Source organism: Amblyomma mixtum, chromosome 10 (genome assembly GCF_055824585.1).
Source record: "Amblyomma mixtum isolate Tamu chromosome 10, ASM5582458v1, whole genome shotgun sequence".
Classification (NCBI taxonomy): domain Eukaryota; kingdom Metazoa; phylum Arthropoda; class Arachnida; order Ixodida; family Ixodidae; genus Amblyomma; species Amblyomma mixtum.
In genome coordinates this window covers 172,701,949-172,726,333 of record NC_143021.1, presented here as the reverse complement: position 1 = coordinate 172,726,333, position 24,385 = coordinate 172,701,949, and the positions used below count along the sequence as shown (strand labels likewise).

Below are 24,385 nucleotides of genomic sequence, written 5' to 3'. Positions count from 1 at the left end.
CACGTTGTAGTGACGGCAGCCCAGCGGTCAGGATTACAGCAACAAGGCTTGCAAACAAAGTTCTTTATTTGGGCTGACTTGCGCCCGCAAAAAAACTGAATCACTCGGCGGCGGCGTAAGCAACAAACGTACTCGTCGGTCGTCGAACTACGAATGCCCGCTGCTCGCGGCATCGTACAATTTAAAGCCGGCAATGAAACTTCGAGATCAGAGGTCGAGATCACCTAGTGTAATCTGGAAACACGTAGATGCAGCTCTTCATGGCTGTGATCAATCGAGATTAGTCCGGTCGCTTCTCGCGTCACGAACAAAAATCATAACACCCCTTTCCTGCGGCCTTGCGCGAACGAACGGACACTAGAATGATACGTGGCATTACCCCCTCCCAAAAAAGCATCGTCTCGATGCTTTGAAATTAAAATAAACACGGGAAATGCAAACTTTGAGTCCTTTAGCGTTCATAATATGGCTTCAGGCGAACGACATGTACGACTTCCGGGCGTGTGCGGCGTCGCTGAGATGCTGTCGTGCCGTCGGGGATGACTTCATAGTCGAGGTCACCGATCCGACAGAGAACCCTGTACGGGCCAAAGTAGCGTCGCAGCAACTTTTCGCTCAATCCACGGCGGCGAACTGGAGTCCATATCCAAACAAGATCACCTGGCTTGTAATGCGTGTCTCGACGGCGGAGATTGTAGCGTAGGGCGTCGGTGTGCTGCTGGTCTTGAATGCGAAGCCGCGCAAGTCTTCGGGCTTCCTCGCCGCGATGAAGGTAGGCGGCGACGTCGTGGTTCTCTTCGTCAGAAACGTGCGGGAGCATTGCGTCGAGTATTGTCTTGGGCTTCAATGGGGTAAACCTGGTTGTCTCCTGGACGGCAGTATTATAAGCGGAGACCACGTAGGGCAGAATGGAGTCCCACGTCTTGTGTTCGGCGTCGATGTACACGGAGAGCATTTCTGTGATGGTCTTGTTCAGACGCTCTGTGAGTTCGTTGGTTTGTGGATGATAGGCAGTTGTCCTCCGATGGCTTGTCTGGCTGTAGTTTAAAATGGCTTGCGTCAGCTCCGCTGTAAATGCCGTTCCTCGGTCTGTGATGAGCACTTCGGGGGCGCCGTGTCGCAGGATAATATGTTCGACAAAAAAATTTTGTAACTTCTGTTGCGGTACCACTGGGCAACGCTCTTGCTTCGGCGTAGCGGGTCATGTAGTCGGTGGCCACGATGATCCACTTGTTGCCTGATGATGAAGTCGGAAAGGGGCCGAGGAGGTCCACCCCATTTGCTGAAAGGGCTTAGTTGGCGGTGGTATGGGGTTCAGGAGTCCGGCTGGTCTAGTCGGAGGCATTTTGCGTCACTGACACTCACGGCACGTTTGCACGTAATGGGAAACGTCGATAGCTAGCCGCGGCCAATAGTACTTCTCCTGGATGCGGTGCAACGTGCGAGCAATGCCGAGATGCCCTGCAGACGGCTCATCATGACATGCCTGCATAAATTCTTGCCTAAGGTTTTTGGGCACGACAAGAAGATGCACTGTCCTGTTGGGCGCGAAGGTCTTCAGGAGGACATTATTGTGAACGACGAAGGACGGCAGTTGGCGCTTGAACCCTCGGGGAGGCGATGCGGTGTTGCCTTTCAAATAATCAACTAGGCTTTGCAGCTCAGGATCCCAGCGCTGCTGCTGCGCGAAACTGCTGGCGCTTACCGGTCCTAGGAAAGCGTCGTCGTCTTTCTCTTCCGGTGTTGCGTCTACAGGGGCTCGCGACAGGCAGTCTGCATCGGAATCCTTGCCGCCAGATTTGTAGACTACAGTTATGTCGAATTCTTGAAGACGCAGGCTCCAACGACCAAGGCGGCCGGAGGGATCTTTCAAATTGGCCAGCCAGCACAGAGCATGGTGATCGCTCACAACCTTGAATGGTCGTCCGTATAGGTAGGGGCGAAATTTGGACGTTGCCCAAATAATGGCGAGACATTCTTTCTCGGTCGTCGAATAGTTGGCTTCGGCTCTCGACAGTGAACGGCTGGCGTACGCGATAACTTTCTCCTGTCTGCCATTTTCCTGAACGAGGACCGCTCCTAAGCCCACACTGCTTGCATCGGTATGAACTTCGGTTTCCGCGTTTTCATCGAAGTGCCCGAGCGCAGGAGGGGACTGTAAGCGGCGCTTCAGCTCGTTAAAAGCTTCCTCTTGGGGCCTTTCCCATATAAAGGCACGTCAGTCTTGGTAAGTTGGGTCAAAGGTTCAGCGATGAGCGAAATGTTCTTGGCGAATCGCCGACAATAAGCGCAAAATCCAAGGGAACTGCGTATATCTTTCTTGTCATTAGGCTGTGGAAACTCTGCGATCGCAGCCGTCTTCTGGGGGTGTGGACGAACTCCATTCTTGCTTACGACGTAACCAAGGAACAGCAGCACCTCGTAGGCGAAGTGGGACTTCTCTGGTTTCAGTGTCAGGCCTGAAGACTTGATCGTTTCGAGCACTATCCGAAGCCTTCTGAGGTGGTATTCAAAGCTTGAGGAGAAGACAACAACGTCATCTAAGTAGACTAAGCAAATCTGCCACTTCAAGCCTGCGAGCACCGTATCCATTACTCGCTGGAACGTCGCTGGTGCAGAGCAGAGGCCGAATGGCATCATCTTGAACTCGAAGAGTCCGTCTGTCGTGATGAACGTAGTCTTCTCTCGATCTCTTTCGTCGACTTCAATTTGACAGTAGCCGCTCTTCAGGTCCATCGATGAGAAGTACTTAGCGTTGCATAGCCGATCTAATCTGTCGTCGATGAGGGGGAGGGGGTTGACATCCTTCTTCGTGATGCATTTCAGGCGGCGGTAATCGACGCAGAAGCGAAGGGTGCCGTCTTTCTTTTTCACCAGGACAACTGGTGCAGCCCAGGGGCTCCTTGATGGCTGGATGACGTCGTCACGTAGCATTTCCTCTACTTGCTTGCGGATAGCTTGGCGTTCTATAGGCGATACGCGGTAGGGGCTCTGCCGCAGTGGTCGGGAGTGTTCGTCTGTGACAATGCGGTGCTTGGCAAGCCGGGTTCGTCGCACATTCGTTGCTGATGAGAAGCAATCGCTGTACATTTGAAGAAGACTGCGTATTTGGTCTTGTCTGCTCCGGGGTAATGCCGGGTTGATGTCGATTTTGGGTTGATGGCCTTGGTCAGATGGTTCTGTGTTTTGGTCCGGGAGGGCAAATATGTCTCTGATGTCTGGCAGCTCTTCGAGAGAGGCAATAGTCGTACCTTTGTTTTGATGCCGGTATTCTTCGTTGAAGTTGGTTAGCAGCACATGGGCTTGGCCATTTCGGATTTCGGCGAGTCCCCTTGCGAAGCCCAATCCTCGATCCAGGAGTAGCTGGGTGTTCCCTCGATGACCCTTTCGGTACTTTCGATGTCTCCAGTACCTATGCAGGCAAGAACACTTGATCGGGGCGGCACGCTCAGTGCTTCGTCGAGGACGTTTAAGGCGACGTGATGAGTCACGCTCGTCGCAACAGGTATGACTTTGTCCGTGGAAAGCTTGATCGACTTAGATCGAAGGTCGATGATCACTCGATGTTCATTCAGGAAGTCCATTCCCAAAATCACGTCTCACGAGCATTGCTGTAGGATCAGGAAGTTTGTCACATAGGTTCTCCCATTTACAGTAACTCTCGTGGTGCAGCGTCCTGATGGCTTAATCAGGTTGCCACCTGCGGTGCGGATCAGCGGGCCATCCCAGGTTGTTGTTACCTTTCTGAGTCGGGCAGCGAGTGGGCCACTCATGACAGAGTAGTCAGCTCCCGTGTCGCACAAGGCAGTAACCGCGTGACCGTCGACCGTAACTTCAAGGTCACTTGTTCGCGTTCTCGTATTGTACGTTGTCTTCTGTGTCCGATCTGGGCTTCGTCAAGTAGTGAGGCTACGGTGGGCGTACTGGAGCAAAATCGTGGTTTGAGCTAGTTGGTACATGTTAAAAATTTCACCAGCGCTGCGACTAGGAACTAGAACAGAGAAGGAAGGACAAGGAGAAGCGCTTGTCCCTGTCCTTCCTTCTCTATTCTTGTTCCTAGTCGCAGCGCTGGTGAAATTTTGAAGGTGGGCGTACTCCGACGTTACTTCACTGGGCAGCGGTAAAAGTTTCAAGTCTTGCCGCGTCGTCGTCGTCGGTGTGGTCGTCGGTGTTGTCGTCGTAGTCGTAGTTGTGGCATTGACTTGGGTTTTCGTCGGTGAAGGATCTTTGTACTAACCTCACCTCCAGAGGCTACTTTATTCAGTTTAACCTTCGGGGGCTGGGGGAGCGTCCACGCACTGCGTAGCCTCGGCTAGGAGATACAAAGCGCGGTGACGATGGCGACGGGGAACGTGATAGGTGGCTGGGCGGTGAGCATTCTTCCCGACGCAAAAACTCCTCGATTTCGGCTGGTCGCTGGCCGGGTCGGGGTCGTGGGTCGTCGTAAGTGAACCCTCGGATACCCATTCTGCTGTATGGGCAGTACCGGAGAATGTGACCGGCTTCGCCGCAGCGGAAGCATAGTGGGCGGCGCTGGTCGGGTGTTCTCCACTCGTCGCATTTCCTCGGCCCTGTGCGACGCTCGTAGGACGGGCGGGTTGGGGCGAGAGGGCGGCGGTCCAGCGCAGCTGGCTGAGGGCGATAGGGACTTGGGTCCCGTCGTCCAGGGGCAGGACGACGAACAGCTGCGGCGTAAGTCATGGCTGGGGGCTGCAGAGGCTGCGTGGGCGTCTGCGTCACACCCAAGGCCTGTTGAACCTCGTCCCGGACGACGTCAGTCAGTGATGAATGCTGCGGCTGCGTTCCCGTTGGCAGCAATCGTCGGAGCTCTTCTCGCACAGCTTGACGGATAACCTCCCGCAGGTTATCGTTGTTAACGGTGTCCAGGCAGTTTGCTGAGAAGACGCGCTGCTGGCGGTCGTATTGGCGGGCTCGGGCGTCAAGAGTTTTTTCCATTGTGGACGCCTCTTGTACGAATTCCGCGACGCTTTTCGGTGGGTTGCGGACTAGGCCGGCAAACAGTTGCTCTTTAACTCCTCGCATAAGCAACTTCACCTTCTCTTCTTCCTTCATGCTCGCGTCGGCACGCCGGAAGAGACGCTTCATTTCCTCAGTGTACACTGCAACGGTCTCGGTTGTCGTTTGGGTGTTGTATGCGAGACTGTAGCAGCTGCTGGGCTCTCTCCTTTCTCACGACGTTTGTGAAGGTCTTGAGAAGCTGCTCTGTGAACGTTTCGCAATCCGTAAGGCTAGCTCCCTCATTATCGAACCAGATTCTTGCTGGCCTGTCCAACGGCGAAGACGTGCCTAAATTTCATGGCATCGTCCCAGTTGTTAAAGACAGCCACACGGTCGAACTGCTCCTGCCATTCTTCGGGGTCGGCACCAGGCGAAGCGTCGAAGCATGGTGGCACCCGGGGCTGCTGCAGAATGATTGGAGTGGTCGTCTGGGGCAAGCTCATGGTGGACGTTGCTACTTGCTTTCGCTTCCGGGTTGGGTCTGGCAGAGTCTCGAACTCAGGAGCGTCGCCTAGCAGACGTCGGCTTGCGCGGTGGACTGGCGTCACGTCCTCCGGTGACTGACTTAGAGGGCTGGCGTCACGACTTGCGTGGGGTGTCCGGTATATGAAAGGCTACCCCGCACCTCCACCAGATGTCACATTGTAGTGACGGCAGTCCAGCGGTCAGGATTACAGCAACAAGGCTTGCAAACAAAGCTCTTTATTTGGGCTGACTTGCGCCCGCAAAAGAACTGAATCACTCGGCGTCGGCGTAAGCAACAAACGTGCTCGTCGGTCGTCGAACTACGAATGCCCGCTGCTCGCGGCATCGTACAATTTAATGCCGGCAAGGAAACTTCGAGATAACAGGTAGAGATCATCTAGAGTAATCTGGAACCTGCTAAGATTTTTGAATGGTGTGAAACGTGGGACATGCAACTTAACACTGATAAGACCGTCTTTCTTCGCTTCTCTCGCAAAAAAGCTCCTCTTTCTTTTAACTACAGGCTAGGTTCATCGCCTTTGCTGGAAGAGACTAAATATAAGTATTTGGGTGTCACACTTACTAACACTTTATCATGGAATTTACATATAGATAACATCTGCTCTTCTGCACTCCGCAAACTATACTTCTTAAGACATAAGCTTAAAACTTCTCCCCCTAGCGTAAAATTACTTGCTTACAATTCACTGATTAGACCGAAACTCGAATACGCATGTGTTGTCTGGGACCCGTTTACTAAACACAATATCACCCGCCTAGAAAAGGTACAGAGAAAAGCTGTAAGGTTTATTTACTCTAAATTTTCCCCGTATGACTCACCCTCTGAAATAATGCAGGTTAATGGTATTCAATGTCTCGCAGAGCGAAGAAAAAATTTACGTTTGGAATTTCTTTACTTGCTTTGGAAACAAGAATTAGCTATTAACCCTGCCCCATATCTGTCGCTTTCAACGTCGAGGTATACACGCCACCATCATCCTAATTCTCTGACGCCGTATTTTGCACGAACAGATTTATTCAAGTTTTCATTTTTTCCTCGCACAGTAACGGACTGGAATGATTCTTTATTGCCTTTCGCCACACTTTGATGTTTACTAACTTTGTTATTATTGTTTTGTTTGTCATTTTACCCACCCTGCTTGGACCTGTATAAGGTTTGCAGTATTCAATAAAGAAAGAAGAAAGAAGAAGATGCAGCTCTTCATGGCTGTGATGAATCGAGATTAGTCCGGTCGCTTCTCGCGTCACGAACATAAATGACGACATCCCTTTCCTGCGGCCTTGAGCGAGCGAACGGACACCACAATGGTACGTGGCAATATTTTCGATGTGTTTAGTCCATTGAGCCATGACGTTATTGTGACACCTAGATACTTATATTCTTTTCAGCTCTGATTGCAATGTTATTAATGTTGTATGAAAAATTAAGCTGCGTGGTCTTTTTACAGATGCACAGAGAAATTGTTTTGTCAAAGTTAATAACCATTTCCTATTCATTACACCATTTAGCTAATAACTGTAAATTTGCGTTCAAAGTAAGCTGGTCAGACACAGATTTGATAGACAACTATAATACAATCGTCCGCAAACAGCTTTACGGACACAGAGGGTTAGAGAGCTTCTGTGAGGTCGTTTATATAAATATTTATTAGTACTGGACCCAGAACCGACCCCTGAGGCACACCTGAGTAAACCTCTAAGAATCGAGAGGTGGCTCCATCGATGTCGACAAACTGCTTTCGCTTTGATAAGTATGATGTGACCCAATTTATTACTTGATCCGGAATGCCTAATAATTTCATTTTTATTACTAGTTTATAATGAGATGCTCGATCAAAAGCTTTGGAATAATCTAAAAAACTCGCGTCGACCTGGCCACCACAATCAAGCACTTTAGCAAGTTCATCTACAGTGACCACTAGCTGTGGTGTAGTTGAGAATCCTCGACGGAAGCCATGTTGCGCTTTGGTCATTATTCCCGTGTGGTCTAAATAATTGTTGAGGTATTTGGTGAGTGCGTGTTCTATCACTTTGCAGCAGGTGGAAATGAGTGAAGTAGGGGGGTAATTATCAACTTGCAGTCGGCTGCCGCTTTTAAAAACCGGAACCACGGGAGAACTTTTCCATTCATCTGGTACTGTACCCGATTTAAGAGACTTATTAAATATTATTATCAAAAACTTGGCTACTATTTCAGGGTACATTTTAAGAAAGGTAGTGAGAATATTATCGGGGCTGGGGGATTTCTTGGGGTCTAGCCGCAGGAGTAGTTCTACTATTCCTTCTCTGCTATTAGTGCCGCCGCGGTGGCTCAGCGGTTATGGCGCTCGGCTGCTGACCCGAAAGACGCGGGTTCGATCCCGGCCGCGGCGGTTGAATTTCTTAGAGGACAAATTCTAGAGGCCCGTGTACTGTGCGATGTCAGTGCACGTTAAAGAACCCCAGGTGGTCTCCACTACGGCGTCTCTCATATCCTTAGTCGCTTTGGGACGTTAAACCCCATAAACCAAATAAACCAAACCTTCTCTGCTAATAGTGACACTTCTTTCGAAACTGTTCAGACAACGATGGTTTAACGGAGTGTTAGATTTAGTGAAAACGCTTTGGAAATAAGTATTCAAAGCATCACCTATCTCTTTTTTTTTCTGTAATGGCAGGATCATTGACGACAATCTTGTCAAGTTCTCTACTTCCTTTGTTTGAGAGAAACTGCCAAAATTTACTGGGATTTTCTGTCACGAAACGACCAAGCGTATCACCAAAGTAGCGCTGTCTTGATTTTTGTAAATCAAGGACATAATATGGTTTGGTTAATTAGGGTTTAACGTTCAAAAACAACTCAGGCTATGAGGTTCGCCGTAGTGAAGGGCTCCAGAAATTTCGACCACCTGGGGTTCTTTAACCTGCCCTGACATCGTACAGTACACGTGCCTCTAGCATTTGGCCTCCATAGAAATTCGACCGCCGCGGCCGGGATCGAACCCGCGTCTTTCGAGCCAGCAGCCGAGCGCAGTAGCCACTGAGCCACCACGGCGGGTGTACATAATATGCTCTGCAGTCGGACGGTTGCTTTCATTAGTCATAAATAACAAAATAAAAGAAGCCAATAGCTTCCAGGTGCTACTTAAGCTAACGAAAAGGGAAGTTTTCATTATTTTACTGGTCTATATTAGCTTCATTTCCTGTCTTGCGTGCCACTAGCAGAAAACTAATTCAGCCAGGTTGCGTAGAAGCACATAAAAGACCCACGATTTTATAGCGTGGTCACGTACTCTTCATGGAAGTACAGTTGCTTCACTGATCTATCGTCAATTGACTATTGCTGCTCGTTTGGAGCGGCATTTGCACTCCTTATATTCATGCTCGGTAGTTGCTTTCTTTGGCGTACCGTGTCGTTGTCGGTGACCACCATGGGGAACCGCCTGCTTCCCGGTACACCGATCTCGTCGAAGATGCCGTACCGAAGCCGTGGCCAGAGGTGCGCGAATTCATACTCTGCGTAACGATTAAGGGCCGGGTGTTAGTATTCTCAGGGCTGGCATCGTGGTGTGAACAGCGCGCAACTCAAGGACAAGGACAGGACGAGTACACAAAACGACCCTGAAATACTGCCACGAATCTTTGTAGTGTTTGTTCATTCTTCAAAGCAGCCGCCGAGCATGCCAGTTGCTAGGCCGCCACCGAGACATTCAGTTCTTTGTGAGCGCAAGTCACCCCAAAAAAAAGAGTTCCGTTTGGAAGCTATCCTCGCCATTTCCCTGCTCGTAGGACTGCACTCACCACTACATGACATCTGGTGAAGGTGCTGACCTGCTATCCTGCTATGCCCCTCACGATGTAACATGGTGTACAGCCAACGCCAGTCTTACGTCGCCAGCTCCGTGAGCCACCGACTTTGTGTGGAGAACCACACGAAGATGTAGAAGACTGGCTGGACATGTACGACCTTGTGGCAGCGTCGAACACCTGGGACGATAGCGCCAAGCTTCGAATCGTTTATTTTGCATTGTACCACCCTGTCAGAAAGTGGTTTGAAAATCAGGAATCTTACGTCACGACCTGGGCGACCTTCACGAAGCACCTACTCGGTATGTTCACTAGCGTCGTAACGAAGGAAAGAGTGGAGGTGCTGCTGCGGTCACGAATTGAACACCAAAACGAGACCGTGACTGCGCATGTGGAAGAAATGCAACGTCTTTTCGGTAGCTCCAACCTTGACGAGACTGAAAAAAAGAAACTCATTTCTAAAGCGCGGCGTGAAGAAGCAGCTGTTCGCCTGTCTGAACCGGGGTCCTCCAAAGCCATCGCCGCGTTTGTAGTTGAACCTTCTGCCATCGAAAAGACCCTTGACGCCCGGACCCGTCACTCCAACCGAGCACTTCAAGTGCTGACGGCAAGCCCTCCAGAGGATACCCCTTCAAGCGGGGATAACCTGCGAGATCAGATACGCGAAATTGTTCGCGAAGAACTTCGCGGATGCCGCCATCCACAACACAGCCGACGATCAGACTCAGGTGGCGTCGCTCACGGACATCATCCGTGAAGAAGTACAGTGGGCACTTGGCTCCCCGTCACCGATGACACCAACGGAAGCTGAAGCCATGACCTACGTCACAGCACTACGCAGTCCTCCGCCTCGAAGAGACCCCCAAGCCCACTTCGACGGGCACCAGCTCTACAAGAACGACGGCCACTAGCTCCCGCACGCCCACTTTACGAGCGACGCAAAAGCTTTAAGAAATGCGACGAGTGGAGGATTCCCCACAACCGCCCGCTGTGTTTCCATTGTGGCCACGCCGGCCACATACCTCGCCACGGCCCGTACAGCTGTGGCGAGGCCGTCACGAGGCGAGGTACAGCCACGACCCGTGCGGTGTCTCGCCATCGGCTCCCCACTACGGCAAATAAAAGACTACAGAGGGGAGTACATGTCGCTGAGCCGTCTCTCCCGCTCCCCGTTGCCGTCCACCACACGTTTGGCATCACCCGGCCGCAGCAGCCACACCGCGGCTGTCTGAGGAAGGTCCCTAGGCCCTATAGGGGAAACTAAACAAAGCAACCTGTGTAAATCAGGTTGCTTGCCGAGAAAACGACGAAGATACTCCAGAGGCCTGGCAGTATGAATACGCCGCACACACTACGCCGACGCCCCATACAATGGCAACCTCGACCACGTTGACAACGCCAATGAACACAATGAACGCGATGGCCTATGGCTTCAACGCCGCGTTTATGGGACAACCTTCTCAATGCCTGCAGCTATCATCTTCCTGTCACCACCCCATGGACTTATAAGCACGATTCAGGCGTCCATTGACCCAGGGAACCATTATGCGCACTTACTTTCCTTAAAATGATTGGAGTGTAAAATGTGGTCAACGTCAACGCCATGAACCCAACGAACGCCGACGGCCTATGGCTTCAGAGCCACGTTTCTGGCACAGCGTTGTCAATGCCAACGCATGCAGGGCACACCTGTCACTACCGCCACTTAGCTTAAAGCATGGTTGAGGTGTCCACTGTATTTCACTGTATTTTAGTCATGTACGCTCCATACTTGAATATGGATGTGTTTGCTGGGACCCACACACATATGAGTGTGTAGGAAAATTAGAGAAAATTCAGAATAGGGCAGTTAGATTTGTTCTTGGTAATTATAATCGGCAAGTTAGTATGACGGAAAGCAAACGAAAACTTAACTGGAAAGAGTTGAAGAGAGAGAGAAAACTTTTATTTAAAATGAGGAAGGTTGCTCGAGCAACTTTGGTGGCACCCCTAGTACAAGGCGCCACTGGCTTTAGCTGACTGACGGACTTGCTGAACCAACTTAAGTTGCTGATCCAGGGTCTCGCTGGTCAGGGCCACCTCCCACTGCTCATATGTCGGGTTGGATACAGTTAAGTGTTTTGGTTTCGTTGTGCATTCCCACGATATGTGGTAGAGCGTAGGGCAAGCTCCACACAAAGGGCATGTATTCTGATATTGAGTGGGGCTAATCTTGTGTAGGATGAACAAGTTAGGGAAAGTGTTGGTCTGAATTTTCCTCCAGTCTATGGCTGCGGAGGAGTCTAGTTTTATGTGAGGGGGTGGGTATTTTCTGCGCTCCAGCTGAATATGTTCTAATCTGTCACCATAGGTGCTAGGCATGGGCGTGGGGTAGGGATGAGGATCCGCCCGGTGGGTTAAATCTCGGGCTAGATCGTTGGCTACCTCATTTCCAGCTAGTTCTTCGTGACCAGGTGTCCATGTTAGTCTGTGTGTTTGGCTGAGATTGCCAAGTAGCTGTGTTGCTCTTGAGGGAAGCCTGCCAATAAGAAAGTCTCGGCAGGCTTGTTGAGAGTCTGTTATAATGTGGGAGGACTCTCCTCTTTGGTCCTTATGTTTGATGGCGATAGCTATTGCCAGAGCCTCTGCAGAGGAGGGGTTTTCTGCATATATAGAAGCTTGGAGAGCCGGTTTTAGTTGGTGGTCAATCGCAGCGACTGAGAACTTTCCCGGCGTGGGGTAGGCCCCAATGTCTACGTAAACGGCTTTACGGTCGCTTTCTAGGTGTTTCTGAAGTGCCTTTGCTCGCGCTTGTCCTCTGCCTTGCTGATGAGCATGATGCATGTGACGTGGGATTGGACTAACGGTGATCTTTCCTCGGGTTTGGAGTGGAAGAGAGGTTTCACTGCTTCTTGTCTCCAGCCCCGGCCATGTCCCTAATTTAGTCAGGATCGTCCTTCCCGCATTGGTTTTTAGAAGGCGTTCTTTTTGGCTTTCCAAGAGGGCTTCTTGAAGCTCGGTAAAAGTGTTGTGCAGACCAAGCTCTAGGCGTCGTTCTGTAGAAGTGGCTATTGGAAGATTGAGGGCAGTTTTGTAAGCCCCTCTTATGATTGTATCGATAGCTCTGGTTTCCACAGTGCCCAGTTTTTGGTAAGGGAGGCCGTATGTTATCCTGCTCAGAACTAGGGCCTGGACGAGTCTAAGGGTGTCCTCTTCTCTCATACCCTTGCGGTACCAGGTAATGCGGCGGATCATTCTTGAGATTTGATTAACTGTTGTTTTGATGGTTCTGATCATATGGTCGGATGTGAGGTTACTTTGAAGCCAGAGCCCCAGTATCCGGATCTTGTCCACTTCATTAATCTTGCGTCCACCCAGGAAAAGCTCAACTTCTCCTGGGGATGTGTAAGGGAGTTTGTGGAGTGTAATGACCTCAGACTTCTCCGGGGCGCACTCCAGACCACTTTCCGCAGCAAATTCTTCAACCCTGTGTATGAAGGACCGTAGAAGGTACATCAGATTGAAATTTTTCCATGAGATTTATTATTCAAAAACTGGCATAAACCGCGAACTATATATCCAGGCACCTCATTATATATCAGCGACTGGACCACTGCTTGAAGGTCAGGGAATTTTCTTGCAAAGGTGACGTCTTGCGTTATTCTTTTTTTGTTAGAACTGTTGGGGACTGGAACAGTTTGCCATCGCGCATTGTATGTATTACGTCTAATGAAGCATTTTTCCATGCACTGCAATAATTTTTTTTATACCTATAATGAAGTCTGTACCCCCCTGCTGTAATGCCCTGCAGGGCGATGCAGGTAACTAATAAATAAATAAATAAATAAATAAATAAAATAAAATACAAGAGGGCAGTTATGCACCTTCCTTCTGGTTCAGGTGTCCACCTTGCTCTCACTTCACGCTACATATATCCTGGCATAGCAGAGCTAAACCACTGCCAATTTCATATACACCACAAACCACGCAAATGGCCATGCGCAATCGCTAATGCGCATCAGAGAGGGAGAGAGGGAGGGAGACTGTCGGCGAGGTAATGGAGAGCGCACGGTGGCGGCTCCGGCGGCGGCCCCGGCGCTCCAGCTGTGCGCCGTGTGACGTCACCCCCTCCTCGGGTATGCGCAGCTTGGCCTTTCCAGAGCTTCGCGAAATAGCTTGGCGACTAGCGTAATGTTGCTTGCACAAAAAAAAAAAAAACATTCGCAGGGCGTTAGCTTTTCAGTCCTTCACTTCATACGCCAGATCGTCCAGCTTTAAGTCCGACCGTAGAGCAACCATCCGAGACTGGGCCTTGATCAGTTTAAGCCTCGAAGTCTTGAAGTTCTTGTTAATGGCGTCAATAGCCTCCATCTTCTGCATACTGGTGGGGAGGACCATGAAGCCACCTTCTTTCTCAGGCAGCATCAATGACAAGTCGATCAATAAGAAGCATTCCCCAGAGCTCCGGCCAAGGGTCCTTCTTAGATGTAAGAGTTCTGGCCAATGAGTGAACACATTCTAACGCAACTCCGTCCCCCTCCTCAATGAAGGACCGACTTGAGTGGTCTTTACTTTCCTTGGTAGCGAAGGGCGAACGTTGTGCCATAGGAAGTCTGCCACGCTTTCGGCCGTCCGTCGGTAGTCACTCAAAACCTTTACGCTCGAGGCCCCTGAGCCTCGGATGTGCGTATGAGCTTGATAGTGTTTCTGGTGTGTCTTGGACTGAGTGGAATCAATGAGATGGAAAAATAGGTTCGAGGTCTGGGGCAGGCTTATGTAGCACTCCAGCTTATTAAAGAGCGATTCCCAATGTTGGCGAGATAGGGTCGCAGCATGCGTCCCAATCTCCTTGTTGAGCCGCGCCAGCCGGCGTCTGAGTGTTCTATTCCAGGCTGACGCCGCCACCTCCACTCGAGACCCGCCCTGGCCTCCCATAGGTGCAGGAGATCCTTTGCGTCTGCAGGGTAGTCCTCTGGGCGGGGGCGAGTCACGGCGTGGGCGTAATGCTGGAGTTGGTCGATCCAAAGTAGCTATGTCTGATATGGTGCGTAGAGTACGAGCTCCTCGGCACGTCCGGAACGAGTCCCACTTCGTGATGATAGCATCACGAGGGGTCTGCGTGTTTGACCTGCTTGTAAGAGAATTTCGATAATGTAGCCACCACTACCCACATTCTCCTGGGTGTTACGCCACCCAGGGTGAGGGAGGCAGTGGCTGAAGGTGTTGTCTGCAGTAGTGTCTGCACAGACGCTGTTCCCAATGCGAGCAGGGGTGGTGGGGTCTGTGAGAAGGAGAAGCCGGCCTGCTGAGCTGCGAACCATACCCTGCGCCCCTTGGGGGTGCCAGTTGTGTAGTCCTAGGCCGTGTGTGGGGCGTGGAAGGGGGCATTTGTGTGCGGCCCGCTTGGCAAGCGAGAATAGTCGGTTGAAGTCGTGCCGCAGGCAATTCGGGTGGCTATACGCGTTAAGGATGAAGAGACTGCTATCATGAGTGTTGGTTGGTTTATGAGGTTTAACGTCCCAAAGCGACTCAGGCTATGAGAGACGCCGTAGTGGAGGGCTCCGGAAATTTCGACCACCTGGGGTTCTTTAACGTGCACTGACATCGCACAGTACACGGGCCTCGAATTTCTCCTCCAAAGAAATTCAGCCGCCGCGGCCGGGATCGAACCCGCGTCTTTCGGGCCAGCAGCCGAGCACCATAGCCACTGAGCCACCGCGGCGGCTCTATCCTGAGTGTGTTGCGGCACCAGTTCGATTAGGATATGATCTACCTCGGGGACGTCTAAGTGGTGGGAGATGGTAGTGAGCGCACGGCTTACAAGAAATGCAACTCGAGGGGGTGTAAGGGAAATGGGGACGATGGGCAGGTAGGGTAGGGTAAGAGGATCGGCGGGCTCTTGCAGCGCGAGCAAGTCGGGGCCGTCTGCCCGAGCTAGGAACTGGTGAACCAGTCTCCGCTTGGAACCAAAGTCTCGACAGTTCCACTGCCAGATGGTTAGGCTCGTGCGTGGTCTCGCCGTCACTGAAGGCATCATTTGCCGCGCTGGAGTTCGAGAGGGCACAGAGCTGGGCCTTCTTTTCAGGCCGCGCGGCGGCACAAGCTGTCGCGTGGCGAGCCTCTTGCTCCTTACATCGTTAATTGGGCGAGCGAATTCGTCTAAACCGGTAGTGGTCCTGGAGAATTCGTTGGTGAAGGCCTGGATGGCCGCCTGCACCGCGACCTGAATTCTGGCCTCCGTGAGTTGTTCCAATATGGGAGGTAGGACTGGGATTGTATCTCGGCCGGTGTTGCTGTGGTCAGGGAGGTAGTGGGAGTTGCCAGCCGCTTGTTGGCTGGTGGTTCGCGAGTAGGAAGAGTTGGCGAGGGAGGTTCCATGAAGTTCATGAGCAAACAATATCAAGACATGAAAGAGGAACGTAACGCTTCTTTAAAGGCGTACTATGTGCTCTTAATACAAGAGGTGGAAAGGCTGAAGGAACAGGTTAGTGACAATTTTCTGAAGATAACTGCTCAGAATTAGTACTCAAGAATCAAAAATGTCGAATGTACAGGGATTCCGGTTGAAAATAACAAGAACGTTGTGGACGTGCTCGGAAAGGTTATTGAAACGTTGGATGAACCCGTTACTGAAAAGAACATTCAGGTTTGCCATGGAATAGTGGAACAGATGCGGCGGATGAGAACATTGTTGAGGTCTTTCGCTGTAGGTCAACACTAGACGCAGTTGTTGAAAAAGCACGTAAGACAAGGTTCATCAAAGCTCAGCTAGGATTTGCCACAGAGCAACCAGTATTTGCGAAAGAGCACATCGTCCCTGAGCTAAAGAAGCTGCTCGGGATCACCTTATAAAAGAAAAGGGAAATGAAAACAGAAACCTCTCGTGTGCTACATGTAACATGCGAAGCCGTCTTGGGAAAGATAATGTGGTTCTTCCCTATCTGGTGATCGATCATCCTTGTTTCTTTTACTGCGATGACCCTACCACGTGACCTTGTCTAACCTATCGCGTTAACCGAGGCATGGCTCCATTCATGTATACATAATTCAGAGAATTTTTGCTTCCCACCCGGATTTCCGAATATTTCGTGCCGACCGCAACAATAGACGCGGCGGTGGTGTTCTCACCGCTACTCATCCTGATTTGAATTGCCACCGAATATCCATTCACACTTCTGTAGAAATCGTGTCCGTATGCTGTACAGCTGCACTCCTCCGCCTCTTGTTTCCGACAACTCATTCATGTCCAGTTCCACCACGCACTTAACTCTGTAAGATCTCTATATCCGCATGCCCCTATTGTTATGTTCGGTGATTTTAACTTTCCTGACATTACTTGGTGTGTCATTACCCTCTACATTTCGAGAAATAATACTGAGGCAATTTTTTGGAGGCTGAAGGCTGAAGGTTTATTAAGGCGAAAGCCTTTAATGTCTCATCGTTGTAAGCAGCAGTTGTCGACAGAAATGTCACGCTTTTCAATTGGTCTAAACGGTCGTGACGTCACAGTGCGCGAATTTCAAACGGGGCCTATTGTACTTTGGCTCTAGTCTAGTGCGTCTAGGTGCGTCTAGTGAATACGGTGTCTTCGTTCACTCCCATCTTCCTCCCTTCCCGTTCCGGCGAGGTTTAGGTGTCCACCGAGATATGAGTGACAGATACATTTCCTTTCCTCAAACACCAATTTACCGACGAGCGAGGCATAGAACCGAATGGGCGATGGCGTTCTATGGACTCCTGGAAGCGTTGCAAGACGCTGTCGCGTTCCACTCTTAGAGGCGAAGCTTAACATCTTAACCACACATCAGTGACCGCACTTTAGGTCAAAAAGTGCCCCCCTGAATTTTGACGGATGTCCACCCACATATGTAATACAGTTACTGCGTAATTTCCATTCCTCAAATGCAATTTTCATTTTCTTCATTACGGGCCATCTTTGTCTTTCTTCTTCCACTCCCACTTCCTCCCTTCCTCTACGGTGCGGTTCAGGTGTGCACCGAGATGACAGAGAATTACTGCGCCCTTTCCTTTCCTCAAAAGCGTTCAAAGGGCAAGGCATCGCGCCGAACGGGTGGTGGCGTTTCGTGGACTCCCTGGCAGCGCTACAACACGCTGTCGCGTTCCACTCCTAAAGGCGAAGCTTAAGTGTCATTAATTAGCAGTTAATTAGTATTCAGGCACAAATCAGTAATTAACCAATAATTAGTGATTTGTCGTCACTTAGCAATTAGTACTCAATTACATGTGACGCCACAAGTGCCACAAAAGCAGTCAAAGTGGTGCGGAAAACGCTTTCGCCTCTAGGCACTTTAGACAGTCAAAGTGCCCCCTGAATTTTTTCCGCAACTAGGTGTTGCGAGGTTAACGCAAGCTTAACATTTTCGCTATACCAGATTGCTGAATCAGCAACTAAGCATACCTATCATTCAGCTAACATCCTGGATTTTCTACTTACAACCCACCCCAATTGAATTCCTTCGCTGTCATACCTGGATGAAATTAGCTATCATAAAGTCATCCATGTCACATTCCTCACCAGACTGAACCACCCAGCCAAAAGCAACAAAAAACTGACCTTATATGACAAAGGTAATTATAGAGATTTCAACGAAGAACAGGTTTGGGGAATTCATGTCGGTTGATTTCTGCACGCGATCTGTCGAGGAAAAATGGTTAATATGTAAGTCTAAAATGCAGGAACTAATCAATACCTATTTCTCAACCAGAAGCAATTAGCGAGTGTAGTTGCTCCCGTTGGTTTAATTGCGCACTCAAGCGTCTTAAAAACAAGAATAATCGTCAATTCCGTGCACCAAAGTTTACTGAGTCCAGAGGTGTGGCAGAAATACCGCGCCACGTCCCAATTATATAACTCGGAGATTACTAAATCTAAACGTTCCTGTTATGAAACCACCATGCCTAACTTCGAACTAACTCAATTAAGCAATTAATCCCAAAGAGAGAGACAAATAAGTTTCAATAATGGATCAGGCAGGTGAGCCTGTCCCCAGTGATGGGGTTGCGGAAATACTCGATCTAACCTTCTCTTCTATTTTTACAAGAGAACCAGATGATAACCTCCGTATGTTTCCTCGTATAACCATCCCATCATGCGAGATATTTCATTTTCGCCCCAAGGAGTCTTGAAACTAATCGAAACTTTAAAATTGACTTCATCAGCTGGCGTCGACGGCATGAATGCCAAAGTACTCAAAGGAACTAAGGAAATCACCAGTGTTATCTTGCCCCACATTTTTCAGCAGTCGTTTTCATTCGGCATCGTCCCTCATGACTGGAAAGTGGTTAAGATTGTTTCACTTCCTAAGCCAGGTTCTACTAACTACCGGTCCATATCTCTAACCAGCGTTTGTTCCAAAATTATGAAGCACATTATTTATTCGCAAATCATAAATTTCCTTCCATCTGTAAAGTTCTTTCACCCTAACCGGCACGGATTTCAAAAAGGACTTTCATGTAACATCCAACTTGCGCTATTTCTTCACGACATAAGTACCAATGTAGACCTTAACGATGCCAGTTAGACGCCATTTTTTTAGACCTCTCTAAGGCCCGTTCCGGCGAGGTTTAGGTGTCCACCGAGATATGAGTGACAGATACATTTCCTTTCCTCAAAAACCAATTTACCGACGAGCGAGGCATAGAACCGAATGGGCGATGGCCTCACCAAGACTTACTCACGAAACTGCAGGCTATATGTATCGAAAACAACATCATTACATGGATTGACTGCTTTTTGAAAAACCGTGAACAATGTGTCAAACTGAAAAATTCTGAGTCTGGTAACTTGGATGTCTACTAAGGAGTACAACAGGGTTCAGTCCTCGCCCCCTTATTGTTCTTAATCTATATCAATGATAGCCATTCATGCATTCACTCTGGTGGGCTCGGTGGCTGTGCCACAATACGGTCTAAACAACCCGTTTTCAACATGCAGGTTTTCCCGCCGATGATCATCTGCGCCATGCTCCCTGCCGCCTTTTGCTGTTCCTGGATGACTGCAAACGAACGTGCGCCCATGCGCAGTGCAAATGGAGGGACATTCTGCGCTGCAGCTACTGACGCCCCCGCACCTGTGCTACTGACTCAAGCAAACTGGACCCTCAGACTCGACTGGGAAGCCCCATCGTCAGCGACATTCTACAGACAGTCTAAAAGAGCAGCAACCGACGCCAGCACTCTGTGGGCTCGGTGGCTGTGCCACAACACGGTCTAAACCACCCTTCTTCGCCATGCAGGTAGGTAACCATCTCAGTTTATTCTCAAAGAAAACTAGCAATTACTTTTTGGTACAGCTCCCGAGCCCCCAGTGTTGCCTTGTTATCAGTGTCGAGTGCTTTAATATTGTTCGGTCTCTTCTACTGCTGTGCGGTGACATTGAGAGCAACCCTGGCCCCGATAAGCTCGACGCTATCCTTAGCGAACTAAAGATGATGTCTTCTAGCCAGGCAGAGTTAGTGAATGAAGTGCAGGGGCTTAAGGGTCAATTGCTCTCAATGGACCAGAAAATGTCTAATTTGACCGTACGCCTCAGTGCTCTAGAAACCCACTGTGAAAATCTACCGACACTCCGTTCAGATCTAGAGGCAATGCAGACCACAGCAACTGAGACTGCTCGCCTAGTTTGTGTACTAGAGGATCGCCTTGACGACGCGGAAAATCGCTCCCGACGCAACAACCTAATCTTCTATGGTTTGCCTGACATTAACCCTTCTGAAACATACTCGCAGTCCGAGGACCAAATAATTCGTCACTGCTCCGAACACCTCGACACCCAGCTAAGTGCAAATGATATAGAACGTGGCCATCGCCTCGGACGCCACTCTGAAGACAGGCAACGCCCGGTCATCGTTAAATTTACATCCTTCAAAACTAAGGAATTAGTTCTTTCCAAAGGTCCGAAATTCAAGGATACCGGTTATAGCGTCGGGGAGGACTTTTCACGTCGTGTCCAAAATTGCCGAAAACACCTTGTGGCTTTTGCCAAGGCAAAGTCTGCGTCTTTTTCCCTGAGGTTCAAAACGCTGCATATTGGCCCAAAACGCTATATTTTTGATGAATCATCTCAGTCCGTACAAAATATATCGTAACAATCAACTAATCCTTCCCGGTCATCACGATCTTCCCGGCCTACTCCTCGTGCCAACTTTCCATTATCGGTAATCTTTACTAACATTCGCAGCTTCCTGCCGAAACGTGATGTCGTGTCAAATCTTGTAACATCGTCGGGCAGCAATCTGCTCGTTCTAACTGAAACATGGTTGAATAACGACATCACAGATTCCGAGATATTTTTCGACCTGCCTCAGTTTCCTCTTTTTCGCGCTGATCGCAAATATGCTCGGGGGGGGGGGGGGGGGGTTCTGATTGCAGTCCATGAGCAGTTATCTTGTTATAGCATTGAAGTCACTTCAGACTTAGAAATTCTATGGATCATGTGTCGGGCATCTCCATTGACAGTACTAATTGGTGCGTGTTATAGACCACCTCACAGCAGTCCTGACTTTCATTGCAAACTTGATAATATTTTATATAACATGGTTTCCAAGCACCCTAAGGCACACATCCTCCTGTTTGGGGATTTCAACTACCACAATATCGACTGGCATAACCAGTCTCAGCGTATAGCCAGTCAAGAAGAGTCAAAAGAATTTATAGACGTTTGCCTTATTTTAATTTAACCCAACTAATCTCTGAACCAACATGTGTCGCAGGGGAAACGGCTAACACACTCGACCTGATACTGACCACCAATCCAGACAGCCTAGAATACATTTCGTGTCTCAGGGAAATCAGCGGTAATAAAGTAATCCATGCCAGTTTTAACTTCTCACCTGTAATAAGACAAACTACTCAGAAAACTATTAGCCTCTACAATAAGGGGAGTTAACCCCGAACTAACTAACTTTCTACCGACGTTTCAAACGGATCTTCATAGTAGAAGTGTAAACGACAACTGGGTGCTATTGAAATATAAGTTTTCTGAATTGATCAATAAATATATTCCGACACGCAGTTTTCGAAAAAATAATCAAAAATCCTGGTTTACAAAAGCTCTCACAAAGCTTGAAAATAAGAAAAGACGCGCATTTCGTACAGCTAAGCGTCAAGCAAGCCTGGGCTTGGGATAAATACTTCGAAACCGAACGCACGTATTTGGCGGCGATTAGAAGTGCGAAGCGTTCATTTTACGATGTTTATCTGCCAAAAATGATAACCGATAACCCCAAGAAGTTCTGGAAAGTGATAAACCCGAAGGAAGCACGTCTTCCAACCCTCACTAACAATTCTGCTGAAAGGATGACTGATATAGAATGAGCAAACACGTTTAACACTGCATTTTCTTGCATTTTTACTAACGAATCCGAAGCACCATGTTTTAGATTGCCTCTTAAAATCCCCACAGGCATGGACGCGATAACCTTCAACAGTAATGGAATTTCGTGCATAATCGACAAAATTAACAATTCCTCGGCCTCCGGCATAGACGAAATCAATTCAAAGGTCTTGAAAATCACTAAATCAGTCTGTTGCAGCATTGTTTGTTCATTGTTCAAGCAATCACTCTCCGAAGGTACCATTCCAGGCGACTGGGAAGTGGGGAAGCTCGTTCCCGTCCGCAAAACAGGTAGTACTGATTCACCTCTTAATTATTGCCCCATTTCATTAACAAGTGTACCGCGCAAAATCATGGAACTTGTCATTTACTCCCAAATCATGCAATTTTTGGATTGAAATAATTTCTTCCATCCATCACAACATGGATTGCACAAGGGGTTCTCCTGCGAAACTCAACTAGCCATTTCTCTACATGATATTCACGCAAACCTTGATACTAACCTACAAACTGACTCCATTTTCCTAGATTTCGCTAAGGCGCGGACCTCATCAACGCTTGCTTCTTAAACTCTCCCCGTTGAACGTACATCCGAATATAATTGCATGGATTAAAGCTTTCCTCACGCATCGCTCTCAGTCCGTCGTCATTAATAACCAGCTTTCCAACCCGCTTCCAGTAACCTCTGGCGTCCCACAGGGTTCTGTTCTCGGTCCTTTGTTATTCCTCATATACATTAATGATTTACCCCAGCATGTCTCTTGTCACATCCGCTTGTTCGCCGATGATTGCGTCATTTATCGCTTAGTGACTGACCATTCTGACCAAGAATCCCTTCAGGCAGACCTGCGCCATGTGCAAGACTGGTGCTCCCAGTGGATGATGATGCTCAACTCTAACAAATGTAAGTGCATGTCCTTTCACCGCCGTCGCAATCCTCTTGTTTTCAAATACACAGTCTGTAACTCCCCAGTTGACCTCGTCCAGTCATATAAATACTTAGTTGTCACCATTTTTAATGATTTATCTTGGCGTTTGCACGTGACTAACCTGATATCATCTGCTAATAAAAACCTAGGTTTCTTAAAGCGTCACCTACGGGAAGCCCCACAACACGTAAGACTACAAGCGTACATCTCATTCGTTAGAACTAAACTTGAATACGCATCACCCATCTGGAGCCCTCATCAAGAATATTTAACACACGCCATCGAAGCTGTTCAAAACAGGGCTATCAGATTCATTCACTCTTCATACTCGTACGACGTGAGCATATCATCCCTCAAATCGCAGTCAGGTCTAGTACTCGCCGTCGCGCAGCCAGTCATGTCCTGTTTCACAAGTTCTTCTATTCACCACTAAAACAAGAACCATACATTGGCGCACTTCCACAACGCAGGTCCCATCGCACCGCTCATTCTCTTCAAGTTTTGCGTCCACGTGCCCGAACCACTGTTTTTGCCAACTCATTTTTTTCTCGTGCAGCAGCTGACTGGAACGGCCTTCCCCATAATATTGCTGCCATAACATGTTCATCATCATTTTCAAGCACTGTTGATTCCGGCATTTTGTAAACCTCAACCCTTATGTAACACCCTGGAAAAGGGTCTTTAAGGAAAATAAAGTGAAGTGAAGTGAAGTGAAGTGAAGTGTAGTGAAGTGAAGTGAAGTGAAGTGAAGTGAAGTGAAGTGAAGTGAAGTGTAGTGTAGTGAAGTGAAGTGAAGTGAAGGTGCAAATTCTACTCTTCACGGACGACTGCGTAGTATATAAGGTAATAGATTCTATAGAAGATCAAATTAAACTAAATGAATCTCTATCGGCTATTCAGACTTGGTGCACCAGATGGGAAATGAGACTCAATGCACCTAAAACAAAAAGCATAATTTTTAGCAACAAGAAAAAGCCACTAGATTTTTCTTACATTACAGCCAATGTCCCAGTGGAGAAAACTAATTATATAAAATGCCTAGGAGTGACACTATCAACCAATCTAAGCTGGGAACAACACATTAAAAACATATGTCAGAAGGCCCAAGGAAAGCTGTATTTCCTCAGAAGAAGATTACGCAACGCTCCTCCTAATGTAAAACTTAATGCATCTTAAACGCTCGTGAGACCAACCTTAGAATATGCTGACATCATCTGGGGTCCACACCAGCAATATTTGATAGGCAAACTAGAACGCATTCAAAGCTTATCAGTAGGCTTTCTATACTCAAACTTTTCCAGACATTCCAGCGTATCTAACCTACTTCAAGAAGCAGATCGTCACAGCTTGGCACAGCGTAAAATAACATCAAGACTAAGATTTCTGTTTCTACTTTATCACGGTAATTTGAAGATATTAAAAGAAACATTCCTCAAGGAACCATTTCGGCACTCTTCGAGAACTAACCATGAGAAAGCACTTCATCAACCTGTAAGCCATATTAATGCTCATAAATATTCTTTGTTTCCAGCGGCTATATCTAACTGGAACAAACTACCCTCGACAGATGTAAACTACAACTCAGTTGAATCATTCATAGAGCATGTCAATAGCATTGATTCATCAGTAATGTAGCCGTGATGAAACTATGATGCTGACTTTCCTTTCGTATTTTGTGTAGCTATATTTGTTTCCGCACTGAACCCGCTATTTTCGTTTCCCTGAATTGGCATCATTACCACCACGATCGATCAATCAATCAATCAATCAATCAATCAATCAATCAATCAATCAATCAATCAATCAATCAATCAACCAATCAATCAATCAA

At 48.5% G+C, this 24,385-nt stretch overlaps 1 protein-coding gene and 1 pseudogene across 1 annotated transcript in view; one reads left to right on the top strand and one right to left on the bottom strand.

Moving 5' to 3' along the window:
• The window catches only part of LOC149327750 (calcium-activated chloride channel regulator 1-like), an 884,343-nt gene that overhangs the window by 711,858 nt on the left and 148,100 nt on the right, over positions 1-24,385 (bottom strand). Inside the window, exon 4 of the mRNA XM_089564962.1 lies at positions 8,894-9,000. Within this exon, the coding sequence (XP_089421088.1) occupies positions 8,894-9,000 (107 nt within the window). The remainder of the gene's footprint in view (positions 1-8,893; positions 9,001-24,385) is intronic.
• Positions 19,220-20,378, top strand: LOC149327754 (uncharacterized; annotated as a pseudogene).